Below are 12,274 nucleotides of genomic sequence, written 5' to 3' on the forward strand. Positions count from 1 at the left end.
GGGGGAGGCGACAAGTGCACCAATGACACGAGACGTCGAAGACCCAAGCTAGCTAAGTAGAAGGCGGCAGTCGGATTTGAACAATAACCATATAAAATAAGTATTAGCTAGGATATAACCGTTGGATCTGGCTGAAGTAGCCGTAGAAAAATAAGCTAGTTACAAGGACGATCATCCGTTGCAAAGAGAGCAACATAGAAGCTAGAAACAAAGAATGGCTCTAGTTGAAGCTAGATAGCGATGAATTCAGAGGCAATGGCAAATCTAGAGCGAAAATAATCTGATGGCCGGGCCTTATAAACTCCATGTGCTTTTTTTTTTGCAGTTAGGGTGCCATACCCTGCCACAAATATAAAATATAGTACCAAAAAGGTTAATTTTTGACATGGTGCCTTATGCACTATGGTAACTTAGTGCCTCTTTGATTCAAAGGATTTTCCTAGAAATTACGAGGGACTGGGTCCTTAAGAATGTTTCTTATGTTGGCTAATTGTTTGATTTGCAGATTGAATTCTATGGACAATAAAACCTAAGGAATCCTTCGCACTACACTAAATGGAAATTTTCCATCCAGTCAAATCTATTGGAAAGATTCATTTGGTTTTCCTATTCTTCAATGAAACAAACTTCAGTGCAAACATAAGAAGATTTGAATAGGTGTAACATACTATCTCCGTTCCATAATTCTTGTCTCAAATTTGAACAAAAATGGACGTATCTATTCCTAAAAAGTGTCTAGATACATGTAATATTTCGACAAAAATTATGGAACGGAGGGAGTAGCATTTTGAGGTGAACCATGATATAGGGTGCCAAGTTGGTTTTCAAGCAACCAATGCTAAATGGAACCTTTCTTTTGGAAGTTCATGTGTGCACGTAGCAAAATGAAAAAGGTTCCAATCACAAATATTGACGCCATAAATTGGGAGAAAGAAATGCTGATGCCATGGCCCATCCTTCGAAGTCAGAATCGCATCAGTGACGAGGAGTGAGAAGGTAAAGTATCCCGCAGATTCCAACGGACGGCTGAGATCCTCCGGCTCCTCTTTAACTACTCCCTCTCCCGAACCTCCGCTCCCTCCCACTCGCCATCTTCCCACTCCATCTCAAGCCTCCCTCCTCTCTGAATCCGTCCTCCGTTCCCCACCAACAAGGAATTGAAGGACCAGGGAATCAGGGAGAGATCGCTCGCAGGAGAGTGAGTTCAGGGCGATGACGACGCTGGGGAAGAGGCACAGGAACGACAGCTCGCTGCGGCGGACGACGAGCATGTCCGGGTTCGAGGTGCCGGGGGCGGAGGAGGCGGGGCGGCAGCCGACGCGGGCGGCGAGGGGGGGATCCGCGGCGCCGACGCCCTCGACGGCGGCGGTGTGTGGCGGCGCCGTGCAGAGGCGGCACTCGGGGGACTTCCACGCGGCGATGGAAACGGCGGCCTTCTTGCAGGCCTGCGGGCTCTGCAGCCGCCGCCTCGGACCTGGCCGCGACACCTTCATATACATGTAAGCAAGGTCGGCCTTGAGCCCGCCGTGGTTGCCTGGTTAATTTACCCGTAAAATCCTGCATGATCTTTTCGCTGCTTTGGGACGTAAAGTCAAGATCGAACTTTTTAGAGCAGTTTCTCGTAATCAGATTCGATTCGTTTGGGCTTCTTGGTTGGTTTGTGTGATGTTTTCAGACGATCTGATGACCCGGCCTCCCTTTTGTTTGTTTTGTTTTGTTTTGTTTTGTTTTGTTTTGTAGAGAAAGCAATATTTGTTGCGTGTTCCGAGGCTTTAATTTCGTTGGAACGAGACTGACTGACTTGATCTGATTGCCTCCTATTTTTGGCAGAATATTCGATGTAGCATCATACTAGTAGAAGAAAAATAAAATGCAAGTAGGAAGAAGAAACGAGTATAGGAATCAGTTGCTTTCTGTTGTGCCCATGCATTACTCCCTTCTTTTGGAGGAAAAAAAGAATCCATTTTTGTGATGAGAAAAAGAGAGTCAAAAACATTGAGTTTGTTTCCCTTTCTTCCAGCTGTGCAAATGGAGTAGCATTCTGTAACAACTTCTGCATTATTTGTTGATTAGTTGATGAAATTGATCAACTAGAACCAGTAATTAATCACTGAGATTTTCCTCGTTGCATCGTGCAGGGGGGAAGTGGCCTTCTGCAGCCTTGAGTGCAGGCAGCAGCAGATGAACCTGGACGAGCTCAAGGATAAGAAATGCTTCCCGCCCGCCGGCAGCGCTGGCTCTGACGGCACCAGCAGCACCGTAGCTGCCGCCTAGCATTGCCGGAGAGCAAAAGAAAGGAAATTTTTGGGGACCCTGTAGGGAACCAAATCCATTAGTTTCTGTCAACAATGTGATATGCATACATATATCCTATATGTGGTGTTCTGTTGTGTATATTGCTGGTTCAGGTTGGTGAGCCAAAATGGGAGGAGGGGGTTGTAGAAGTTGGAACTGGGACTAGGGAAAGCTTGCAAGTGGTAGTGCACCTACAGGTGTGTAGAGCAGAAGGGAGTACTGCTTTGTATACTGCTGCAAATTAGATCATGGGATTTGGAGCTACTATTGTTAAAATTATAAAAAAAATCCCAAGGAAGAACTTAAGTTCTCCAGATTGTTGGAAAGTATGCTCCCTTCTTGATTTCCTTCTGAAGTATCTGTTGCAGTTTTTTTTTATCCTGTAGAGTCTTGAGGTAGACAATTAGGGTTGGTTGACTCTTCCACAAAGCCTCTTAAAACACTCCAAATTTTGCAATAAGTGATCACCCATCACATGGTCCGTGTTATAGTTGGTGTATATTTGCACCATGACACTGACATGTCATAGTTGGTGTATATTTGGACCATCACACTGACATATAGGACCCTGCTACCATTCAATGTTGACACCTTGACTAAGCTATTTGGTACTGCCAAATTTTTAAGGCACTTGTTAGATCAAGATCTACCCATCGATCTAGTCTGCGGCATTTTAGAATCTCGCAGGTGCCTAGTGGCTTACTAAATCTGGTGGTACTTGATCAGAGGTTAGTTGCTAAATTAAGATGGGATCGTTGCAGCTTTGGGTAAACTCTCCGAGACAGCTGGTTTAAATACTTCATATCATTTACGCAGAGTGCTCTTTTGAACTACAATGCTGTAAAAATTTCAAGATCTGATGCTTATGCAACGATAAAAACGTATCCACGAGATCTCATCGCAATCTAGTAATATCAGAACCTCACCTGGTTATGCTTCCGAAGGAGAAAAGACAATTAGACAAGTGACAAGCATGACACAAAGCAACAAAATGCTCTCCTTTTTTTAGAAAAAAGTTATGTCTTTTTCTCGGAAATATTAGAATGGCAGATGCTTCCTATCGTGCTCCAGTAGTGACGGATGACGCTGACAATCTTATTTCCAAAATAAAGAAAAATAAATGATAGTACTAGCTACCATGACAATCAACAAGACTGAAATGACTGGTTGGACCTGTTTCCAGGGCTTGCCAAAGGTTCTATGTGGCATAGCTAGGTGTGAAGACCTTGTCTCTGGGCAATGGACGGAGCTGTGGTGCTCCTCTCCTCCGCTCCGGACAGCTCCGGTAGGAATCCTTAGATAGACGGATCGAACGATGGCGGCGTTCTTACGTCGTTCCCTTAATCCTTTTGGGCAATCGAATCGTCTTTGGAGTTGGCACCGGTTCAAAGAACCAGGTGGGCTAGGGATGCTCCGTGTGTTGGCCACCTCCACAGTGCACGTTGGTTTTCGCCTGATTATTTGCTAGTTAATAAGATAAATTTTCCTTAATTAATGGATTGCAGCCTCCAAGCACGGGTCAGAAAGAAGAATAAAAAACCAAGTGAAACCATAGGTGTAGTCAGTAGTCACGGTGCTAGCTCCTACGGTCGGTTTCTGTCGGTTTTCGTATTTGGTCGTGTGGTTTTAGGTTTGACTCTTTCGATCTATGGTTCTCATATTTGGCGGTGATTGCTACTCTGGTGCGCTGGTTATTTGGAGTCTAAGAACGATGATCACCCCATCGCCTACCACTAAAAGCTGTCTTTTGGCAACCTCTGCCCGGCTCCGGTGATGGAGGGAAAGGACGGTGGTCCGTCTTCAGCTCGTTCTAGTGCTTGTTACCGTCGTTAAGTGGTTAAAGAATCTATTTGTAATTTTTATTACTTGTAAGGCTCTTTGTACTACTGTGGATGATTATTAATAGATCGGTTGCCTTCTTCGGAAAAAAAGATGCAGTTTCTAGACCACCAAATAGTGGCGAAGCTGTTATACAATGAACTCAACGAAATAATTAGATCATTCACTAATTTGATATTTGTTTTGTTTATCAGTGAAACATAAACAAGAACAAAACCGTAGGATTTGCCATTTAGGCCTTGTTTGGACCTAGTGTATTTTTTAGTCACAAGTGTATTGGTATTTGAGGGGATTGGGTGTTCACCAAATACTCTTAAAAACCCATTTCACTCCAAACAATAATGTATTTTTAAGCAGTATGGGAAAGTGTTTTAAATTGATACAATAATGAGGTTTTTTGTGGAGAAAAACTAGGAATAATCCCCTCTAATCCCTCCCTACCAAACAACCATTTCAGTTTTTTAGTGTATTTATTTTAGAGTGGATGATATCTTAGAAAACACTAAAAAAAACATGACAAGTCGTTTGGCACCCATCATTTGGGCGTAGAATTTAGGAAATCATTTTGAATTCTAGAAACGAACTTGTTTGGTTGGCACGGAATCGGCCATAGGAATTCAATTTCAAATTTCATGAAATTGCACTATAACTAACCCCATTACTCTCCAAAAACCATCATTTCTCTGATATTGTTTCTCACTCTACAAATCCATGTAGTAGACAAACATGATTCTTGAACAAGGAATTCAAATTCAACCAAATAAAATCCTTAAAAATTAGATTTCATTTTGTTTCTACCAAATAAAATGAAATGATGGTTACCAAACAGGCTGTTAGTGTCAAAAAAAGTTCTAGAGTATTTTGCTAGAGAAAAGTCCATGCTCAACCCTATACTCGTAGACGAAGTTTGAGATGAACCCTGACTTTTTAATCCCTTAAATCGGGAGCTAACATTGTTAATCTCGGTCAATTATGAGCTTAAAGCTGCTTGACACACTAGGAAAAGGATGATCCTGGTCAGGATTTTTATTTTAAACTCCGATCTCATATATATGCAAAGTATAAATCGAACCCTAACATCCTAATTCTTGGATTTCGAATCCTAATCTTACCAATCTTGATTAATTAAGGCATTTATTCCTAGGAAACACGTTTGTCGGACTAGTTCGATGATATGCCGTCACACCGTGCAGTGACCAAATGGTTAAAAATTATCTTAACATGTGCTATGCAAGTCGAGAACATGTCAAGCTCTTTAAACCAACAATCTCAATAAGGGCATCATCAACATAGACGCAAATCACGAGTATTTGTAAGTTTACTCATCAATCGCAAAACCATGTTAGCGAAAGCTGTCCAAACATGATTTATGGGGATTAAGGGTCTTAATTAATCGGGATTAGTAAGATTAGGGTTTGAAATTCAGTGATTAGAAGGTTAAGTTTCGATTTTAAAATGGACCTTTTCTCATTTTGCTAAGCCGAGCCCGTTCGTTGCATGGATCAGTGCTGCCACGGCCGTTGCAGAACCCGCGGGTGCGTTTCGTCGTGTAGCGCGAGGCGAGGCGTACGATATCGGCGTGCTGGCTGGCGGACGGTCACACTTTTGTGGTATGTGTGTTTCTTCTGCCTGTCGTCCTGGGTTTTGAGTGGCTGAGTGCGTGCCTGTAGCTCGCAGCCCGCATCACATGGCCCGTCTGTCGTCCGATCAAATGGCCTGGGACGCATCATATGCAACATTTTTTTTTGCCAAGGCATGTCCAGCAGAACTGAGTCCTGACCAGACCATGCATGCAAAGGTTCATCAGCGACAAAATGCAAAAGGCTGCCTTGGCTTAATTGGCGGCTGTTGAAGAACTTGGACGAGTACCTACACACCGTGCATAAAAATGCGTCGTGTACGTGCTTTTCCTACGCATCGCCGCCTGCCATGATCCGTAAATGCTTCCATCGACAGCGATCGGTCGGTTAATTGTACTAAAACAACGACAAATATTTAGAAATGAAGAGAGTAATTCATATATGCGCTGTTCCGTACAAGACGGAACCGGACAGAAATCTTCCCATGTCGGGGCGCCTTCTCACCACGTCTCCCTCTTCTCTCAAATCTGGGTATCATATACATATCAACCCATGCCTTGTTCTTTCACAAGATACTTTGATTACTGCAACACAGATCGATGCGGAGCACACGAACGGAATGGGGGCCTCCCTTTGTTAAGATGAAAGGGATTCATGGGACCTCTCTCACTCGAGCACAACGTCAAAGTTACGAAAGCTAGCTAGCTGGCTAGCTAGCTCCCATGGATAAAAGACTGACATTGGTTAACTATAAATTGCTAATGCTCTAAAAGGAAAAGGCTCATACCACTAAATGAACCAATAATACTACCATTGAATAACGAGGCGAGATGTTACCCTCATGTGTACATCGGAGGTAGAATAATCCATGATCATTGATCTGAAGCGGAACCATCCGAACCCAACGTTTGCTTTAGAACCTGTTCGACCACAGGGTAAATTACTGTTTACACCAGCTTTGCATCTGGTTTGGACATATCCCACACATGTGTTGGGTTTGCCCAAAGATCAAGACATGAAGACGCACACGCAGAAACGATCACATAATTATTTGGCCAAGGGCGCGTATCGTGCCTTCTATTTTCTCTTTATTTCTTTCTCAAATCCCACGACCTTATTACAAGCCACGGTATGCATGTATATATATAGGACCAATGCCAAGCTACTAGTCCTACTTGCACACGGACACAAATCCTAAACTCAGAAGAACGCAAACAACATGTAGGAACTTCAAACCTAGTATATTCGGACACCACCACGTGAACTAACACACGGTATTCCTACCTAGACTCAAACTCAAGATTACTGCTAACAACATGAGCAGCGGATTCCAGCTACTAATCTGCAGCCGTACTCCTCTCTCCCGTGACATTAGTATACCACTAGCAAAAGAACCCGTGCGATGCTACGGAACAACGGAAAGTGTATCAATCGAGATTTTTTGTTTGGGTTCGGATTGATTTCCATACTGAGATGGATACGAAGAATTTTGGATTTCATGCTAAGGAGATTGATTTAATTTAGTACTGTTCGTATTATGTTGTGACAAATTTGGACCGTACGATAACTTTCGGTAAATATAAACCGTAGAATTTCTGCTACTGAAATCGTGAATAAGGCGGGAGGAAAAAAAAAGGAGCAATGGCATATTGATTGTAATTTTAACAAAGTTGACCGACCAATACCGACCAACGGCGCCCACCATCACCATCGATTCTAATTTAATATATTGTAATAGATAGATAATAGATAATAGATTTGTTCCCTCGCACGGCACCGGGAGGCCAATCCAAGCTCGAAACGTCCCATGACCACGCCATGATACCACATACTCCTATACAGGACGACGAGGACATGCTTTGCTAGCTAGCTTCTTTCCCCCCTTTTAACCCTTGCCCCGAGTGATCAATCAGTATGGTTAGATTAATTACAACTACCAGCACCATCCAAGTCACTTTGGTTATCGCTTAATTAATCGCTCGCTGGCTTTGGTTCACGTCACCGGCCCGGTGGATGGGGGAGCGTTTTGTTTGGTGCCCTGTGGCTTTCGAGAGGAGCCTGTCCCCCACGGGGTTCCACACCGGCGGCAGCGTCACTGCAATTGGTGCTTTAATTTGCCGTGGATGCGGAGGCCGCTCCGTTTTAAAATCGCAAGAGCCCAAGCCCCATGTCACCGGGCGCTGGCTTTGATGTGCCGCCACGAGTTGTTTAATTCCTTGCATCTAGGACGGGCTCGATCACGGGGCATGTGTCGACATTCTGACGACTTGTGGGTGCAAGATCTATGTATGGTCTCCGGTGAAGGACTGGCGTGCTACGCATGCCATGGCCTTTTGGCTTGTAGCTGCAAGTTACAGTTGAATATGCTCGGGGTTGTGTTGGTTCGCGGTGGGGGACGAGGGTTCAGGGTTCTCCGTTGTGGTATGTCATTTTTCTCCAATTATACTGCGGACACATGTGACTGCACACGAGCATGCCTCACTGAAGGAGGTAGATGGATGGTGAGATACAGTAAGGTTCGTGTCACCATAACAAAATCATATTTGTCAGTTTTAAAATGTGGGGAAAAAAATGTGCGCACGCAAAGGACGAGTAGGAACTTGTCCTTGTAAAATTTCCGTGTACAAATCACAAAATAAAGTTACGAAGTTATATACTATGGTACCATCCCTTTTTTCAATAATGTCATAAAAAGACAAAAACACAAAAGATTAATTCCAGACACTATTGATATGTCTTTTTTGTTTATCTGTGTGGTTGTGTATAATGAATTTAGATTTGAAATTTTATGATGTTGTAAATACATATCTTATGAGGCTATGAGCTCACTCAATTTTTTTGAAGGATGCTGTCGTGTGTTGGTATCATGGTAGCACTGGATATTCTCTCGCAACGTTATGTGCATCGATTTGTGATTTTCACACAACTTCAAATTCAAACTTTGTGGGGTAAGGTCGTGAGTGGTAACTTAGAATTTGTCTAGTTATGCGTCCTTGAATTGGTGTTGCATATTCAGCTCTTGTTGCGGCTACTATGTATCTTGTGTATTGGTATACAAATGGCTGCTACGTAAAATTGTTTTCTTGATTTACCATATTGATCAACAGGGACGGAGGGGGTGCCGAGGGGCTTTGCCCTCCCCCCCCCCACCCCACTCCCCACCCCACCCCAAAAGAAATTTCATTTTACTTAATACTTATTAATTGGCTCATTAAAAATATGTGAAGTGTCTAATTTCTTCCCCTCATGTTGAATTTCTGACTCCATCCCTGTTGGTCAAGGAAACTTCTCTAATGGTATGCCTTTAGGAATATCTGAATATGCTTTCAACTTTATGATTGTACTATAGACGGATCCTGATGCATCCAGAACCTCCATTCACCCATATTTATATGTTTTAAGGATACATGAACCGCCAACAAATCAAATTTGATATTTTTATTTTCATTAAGTCAAAGAAATCAGTTATCCATGTGAATAATGATAGTAATATTTTATGGTTGCTCAAAGTTTACAAAGAGCATATATATACTTACGTCCTTGTAAACTTTCGCGAAAAAGGGTCAATTTTCCTGCCGTGTAAAAATAACAAATTAATGCTTTAAATCTGCTTCCTTTTGATGAAAAAAAGAATAACGTTAACAGGTATCAGCACCTGGACAGTTAACTAAGAAGAGGGGGTGCGTATTGATCTGAGGCTGAAATGGCGAGCTCGTTGACTCCAACTCGGGTGAATGAGGATGGAACAACACACCCTCACACGAGCCTCTCGGTCCGCTAAATCTGCTTCTTGGCTTTAAATTTGGTTTTTGTGTTGCACAATGATGAAACACTATTCTGCTTTCGATGAAAATTTAATTACAAGCATAAACTCGAACACGAATATAGCGGAACGACTGGGTCTACCAACCAAACTATTCCAAGGCGCAACATACATAATTTCAAACATATTGAGCAACCGATTCATAACCTCAGACCTCACAACTTGATTAATGTAATTAAGTACACACACGTATATATTGTCTAACATCCGTTGGCTTCTAGTCCGTGGTGTTTTCCAGGCCGAGCTGGGGGAGAATTACATCATCTGATCGAGATCTAGAGAGGGGCCGAGCGATGAAAGAACGATATATACTGGTGAAACATAGCTATAGGTGACGGGGAAAGATCATGTGTTGGTCGGTGTTGCTTGCCCAAGGCCCCGTTTGTTCCACTTGCAGCTCTTTGCTTTTCAAGTGGGCTGCATAAATTATTACATCCAGTACGTCATTCCAGTGGCTTAAAGGAATATAGTATCTAATCTACTAGGTGACGCTACCAGGGAAGAAAGCCAGCCAAAGTCTCCAATAGGGGTTCGCCTTCATTCACGTCATGGGTTTCAGCTCTAATCGCTCTTATACAATTCCAATGGTGTCAGTCAGTTGGCCCCAGTCCCATAGTGTACCAGGCTGCCAAGCTGCGTCCCAATAATGCCAGGCGCTTGAGACGAGAGTATTACCAACTCTCATGCTAGCATAACGACAAGTATTTAGAAACGGAGAAAGTAATTCCTAGCTGAAAACTTTGCATCAACATATCCAGCCTTCTGTCGATTTATGTGGGTCATGGTATGTCTGCTTTGATGCGATCTTCACTAGACAGACATATATGGTTACTTTCTCTGATCCTTTTCATATGCCCTGAAAATGACAAGATTCTAACTACCATGATTTGCCAAAAGGAATACCAAATATTCCGTCTCTCGATCTTTCTTTCCATGAATGGGCCAATGGGGTGCCCTTTCTCGTAGCTCAAGAGGCAGGTGGATATCTGCACTTACGTACAGGTGCAGTCCTGAAAACAAAAATCTGGTCCTATGGAAAAAGCCATACTATGATTAAACCAGGCAAAAGCTTTTTGTCAGTTGTATTCATAAAGCAAATTTCAGTATATTTTTTTGGTAGCCAACATGCATATATGAGGCTGGTTTGTATTCATTGGTATTCCATTTAGGTATACAAAATTAATGGGTCAGGTAGAGTGTATATTGTGGTACCGACAGCAACACACTGATAAGAAGATTAAAGAAAATCGGAATGCTTCATGATCCCGGCCGGTATTATTTGAAGATCTGTACGATCAAATTAATTCGAGGTGACAATGCAGGACTATTAATTTCTTCCCCATTTCGTTTGTCCACGCCCCTTGGAAGAGTCGTTGGAAGTATCTTAATGATGCCACATGAAGCACAGAACCCCTAAGGCATGCATTATGCATCCGAGATCCAGTAGCACGAGGGCCAGCTTTGCACAAACACATCTCGAAGAAGAAATATACATTTCATATGCTTGTGCATCGATAATCTAATGCAAGTGGCGATATTGTTGCAATGACAATTAAGTCAACAATTTATAGCTGCCATTGAATTAGGAAACCACTAGATTGGAGAATATTTTGGCGAGTGAGGTTTGAACTGTGAATTACTTATGGTCAATTTGCAACTAGCTAAAGCTACCTTGTATTGGCCCTATAACTAAGTACCCGGTGTTGACAATTCCCCGGCCGGGGAATAGCTAACTTTGGTCAACTAGTTTGCTTAGTTATAAGTGTCTCATGGGAGGGAACCAAGCCTGCTGGCGTTTAGCTGACCTGAGGTAAAGTACCTACTGGAGTATATTAATTTGGTTAAATTTGTACTCAACGCTGTGAAGTCACTTGGAGTACACTTTACACTGTCAGTTGTCAAGGTTACCTCCTTCCCTACGGCTACCTGCCACATTTGCTCCCGCCCTCCAATGAACAGATCTAAAACGCACATATATGGTGGCGCACATATCGAGAACTTTTTGGTAAAGATAAGTAGCTGGAGCATGAAAATCAGGAAGCTATAGCACTTTTTTTTTTTTTACCAAGAGCTATAGCACTTTTCTTTATTAGAACTACGGAGCTACCTGTAGCGTGCCGAGTTTGGCCGAAATTACTCTCCTTTTGTTGTGGATCCTCTTGATCTGCAGCTTCACGCCGCGGCCCATGCATAACGCGCGGCAGCTCGCACGCAACAAAAGTGGGCCGCTTTCTTGCCTTATTGGGCCGTCTGTAGCAAGCTCGGTTCTTCAGCGTTGTCAGGGCCACGTGAAGGCTCTTTTCTTCCGGATTTCTCCTGGGGCGAGCTTCTTCTCGGCGGGCCGCTGCCGAGCATCTTCTCAACTTTGTTGGGCCGTACGGGTGGCAACCCAGGATAAACCCAACCAAACCATTCTTGCGGCGCCGTGCCTCGTTCAGTCGTTCCTCCTTCTCGCGATCGGTCAGTCTGCTCTGGTCCGTCCCGACCCACAAGGAAGTCTGGGTTGGTGACACTCGCTGGTGGCACGCATTGACCGGCCGGCGACGAGCCGTCGCCGCCAGTGACACGCACCAACTCCGGTCAGACGTCATTGAATAATAATAAGCTACTCATTCTGATCGTAAATTGTTATCAAAATATTACATGTGTCTAGATGTTTTTTAAGAATAGATACATTCATATTTAAAAATTTTGAATCAAGAATTTAAAATCAGAGGGAGTAGTTTAGTCGTGGATT

The 12,274-nt window shown here is 43.2% G+C and overlaps 1 protein-coding gene across 1 annotated transcript; it reads left to right on the forward strand.

The window, feature by feature from the left end:
• Positions 1 to 1,054: 1,054 nt before the first annotated feature.
• On the forward strand, positions 1,055 to 2,624 carry LOC100839281. The gene is made up of 2 exons (XM_003564017.4): positions 1,055 to 1,499; positions 2,139 to 2,624. The coding sequence occupies exons 1-2, from the start codon at positions 1,213 to 1,215 to the stop codon at positions 2,272 to 2,274; spliced, it is 423 nt and encodes a 140-aa protein (XP_003564065.1). The 5' UTR covers positions 1,055 to 1,212; the 3' UTR covers positions 2,275 to 2,624.
• Positions 2,625 to 12,274: the final 9,650 nt, after the last annotated feature.

This window comes from Brachypodium distachyon, chromosome 1, assembly GCF_000005505.3.
Source record: "Brachypodium distachyon strain Bd21 chromosome 1, Brachypodium_distachyon_v3.0, whole genome shotgun sequence".
Taxonomy (NCBI): domain Eukaryota; kingdom Viridiplantae; phylum Streptophyta; class Magnoliopsida; order Poales; family Poaceae; genus Brachypodium; species Brachypodium distachyon.

What these genes read in the sequence shown, in the direction of transcription:
- LOC100839281 (XM_003564017.4), top strand. Translation starts at nt 1,213, where the DNA reads ATGACGACGCTGGGGAAGAGGCACAGGAACGACAGCTCGCTGCGGCGG. An exon ending in CGCGACACCTTCATATACAT is followed by an intron (nt 1,500 to 2,138) that starts GTAAGCAAGGTC and finishes TGCATCGTGCAG; the next exon opens with GGGGGAAGTGGCCTTCTGCA.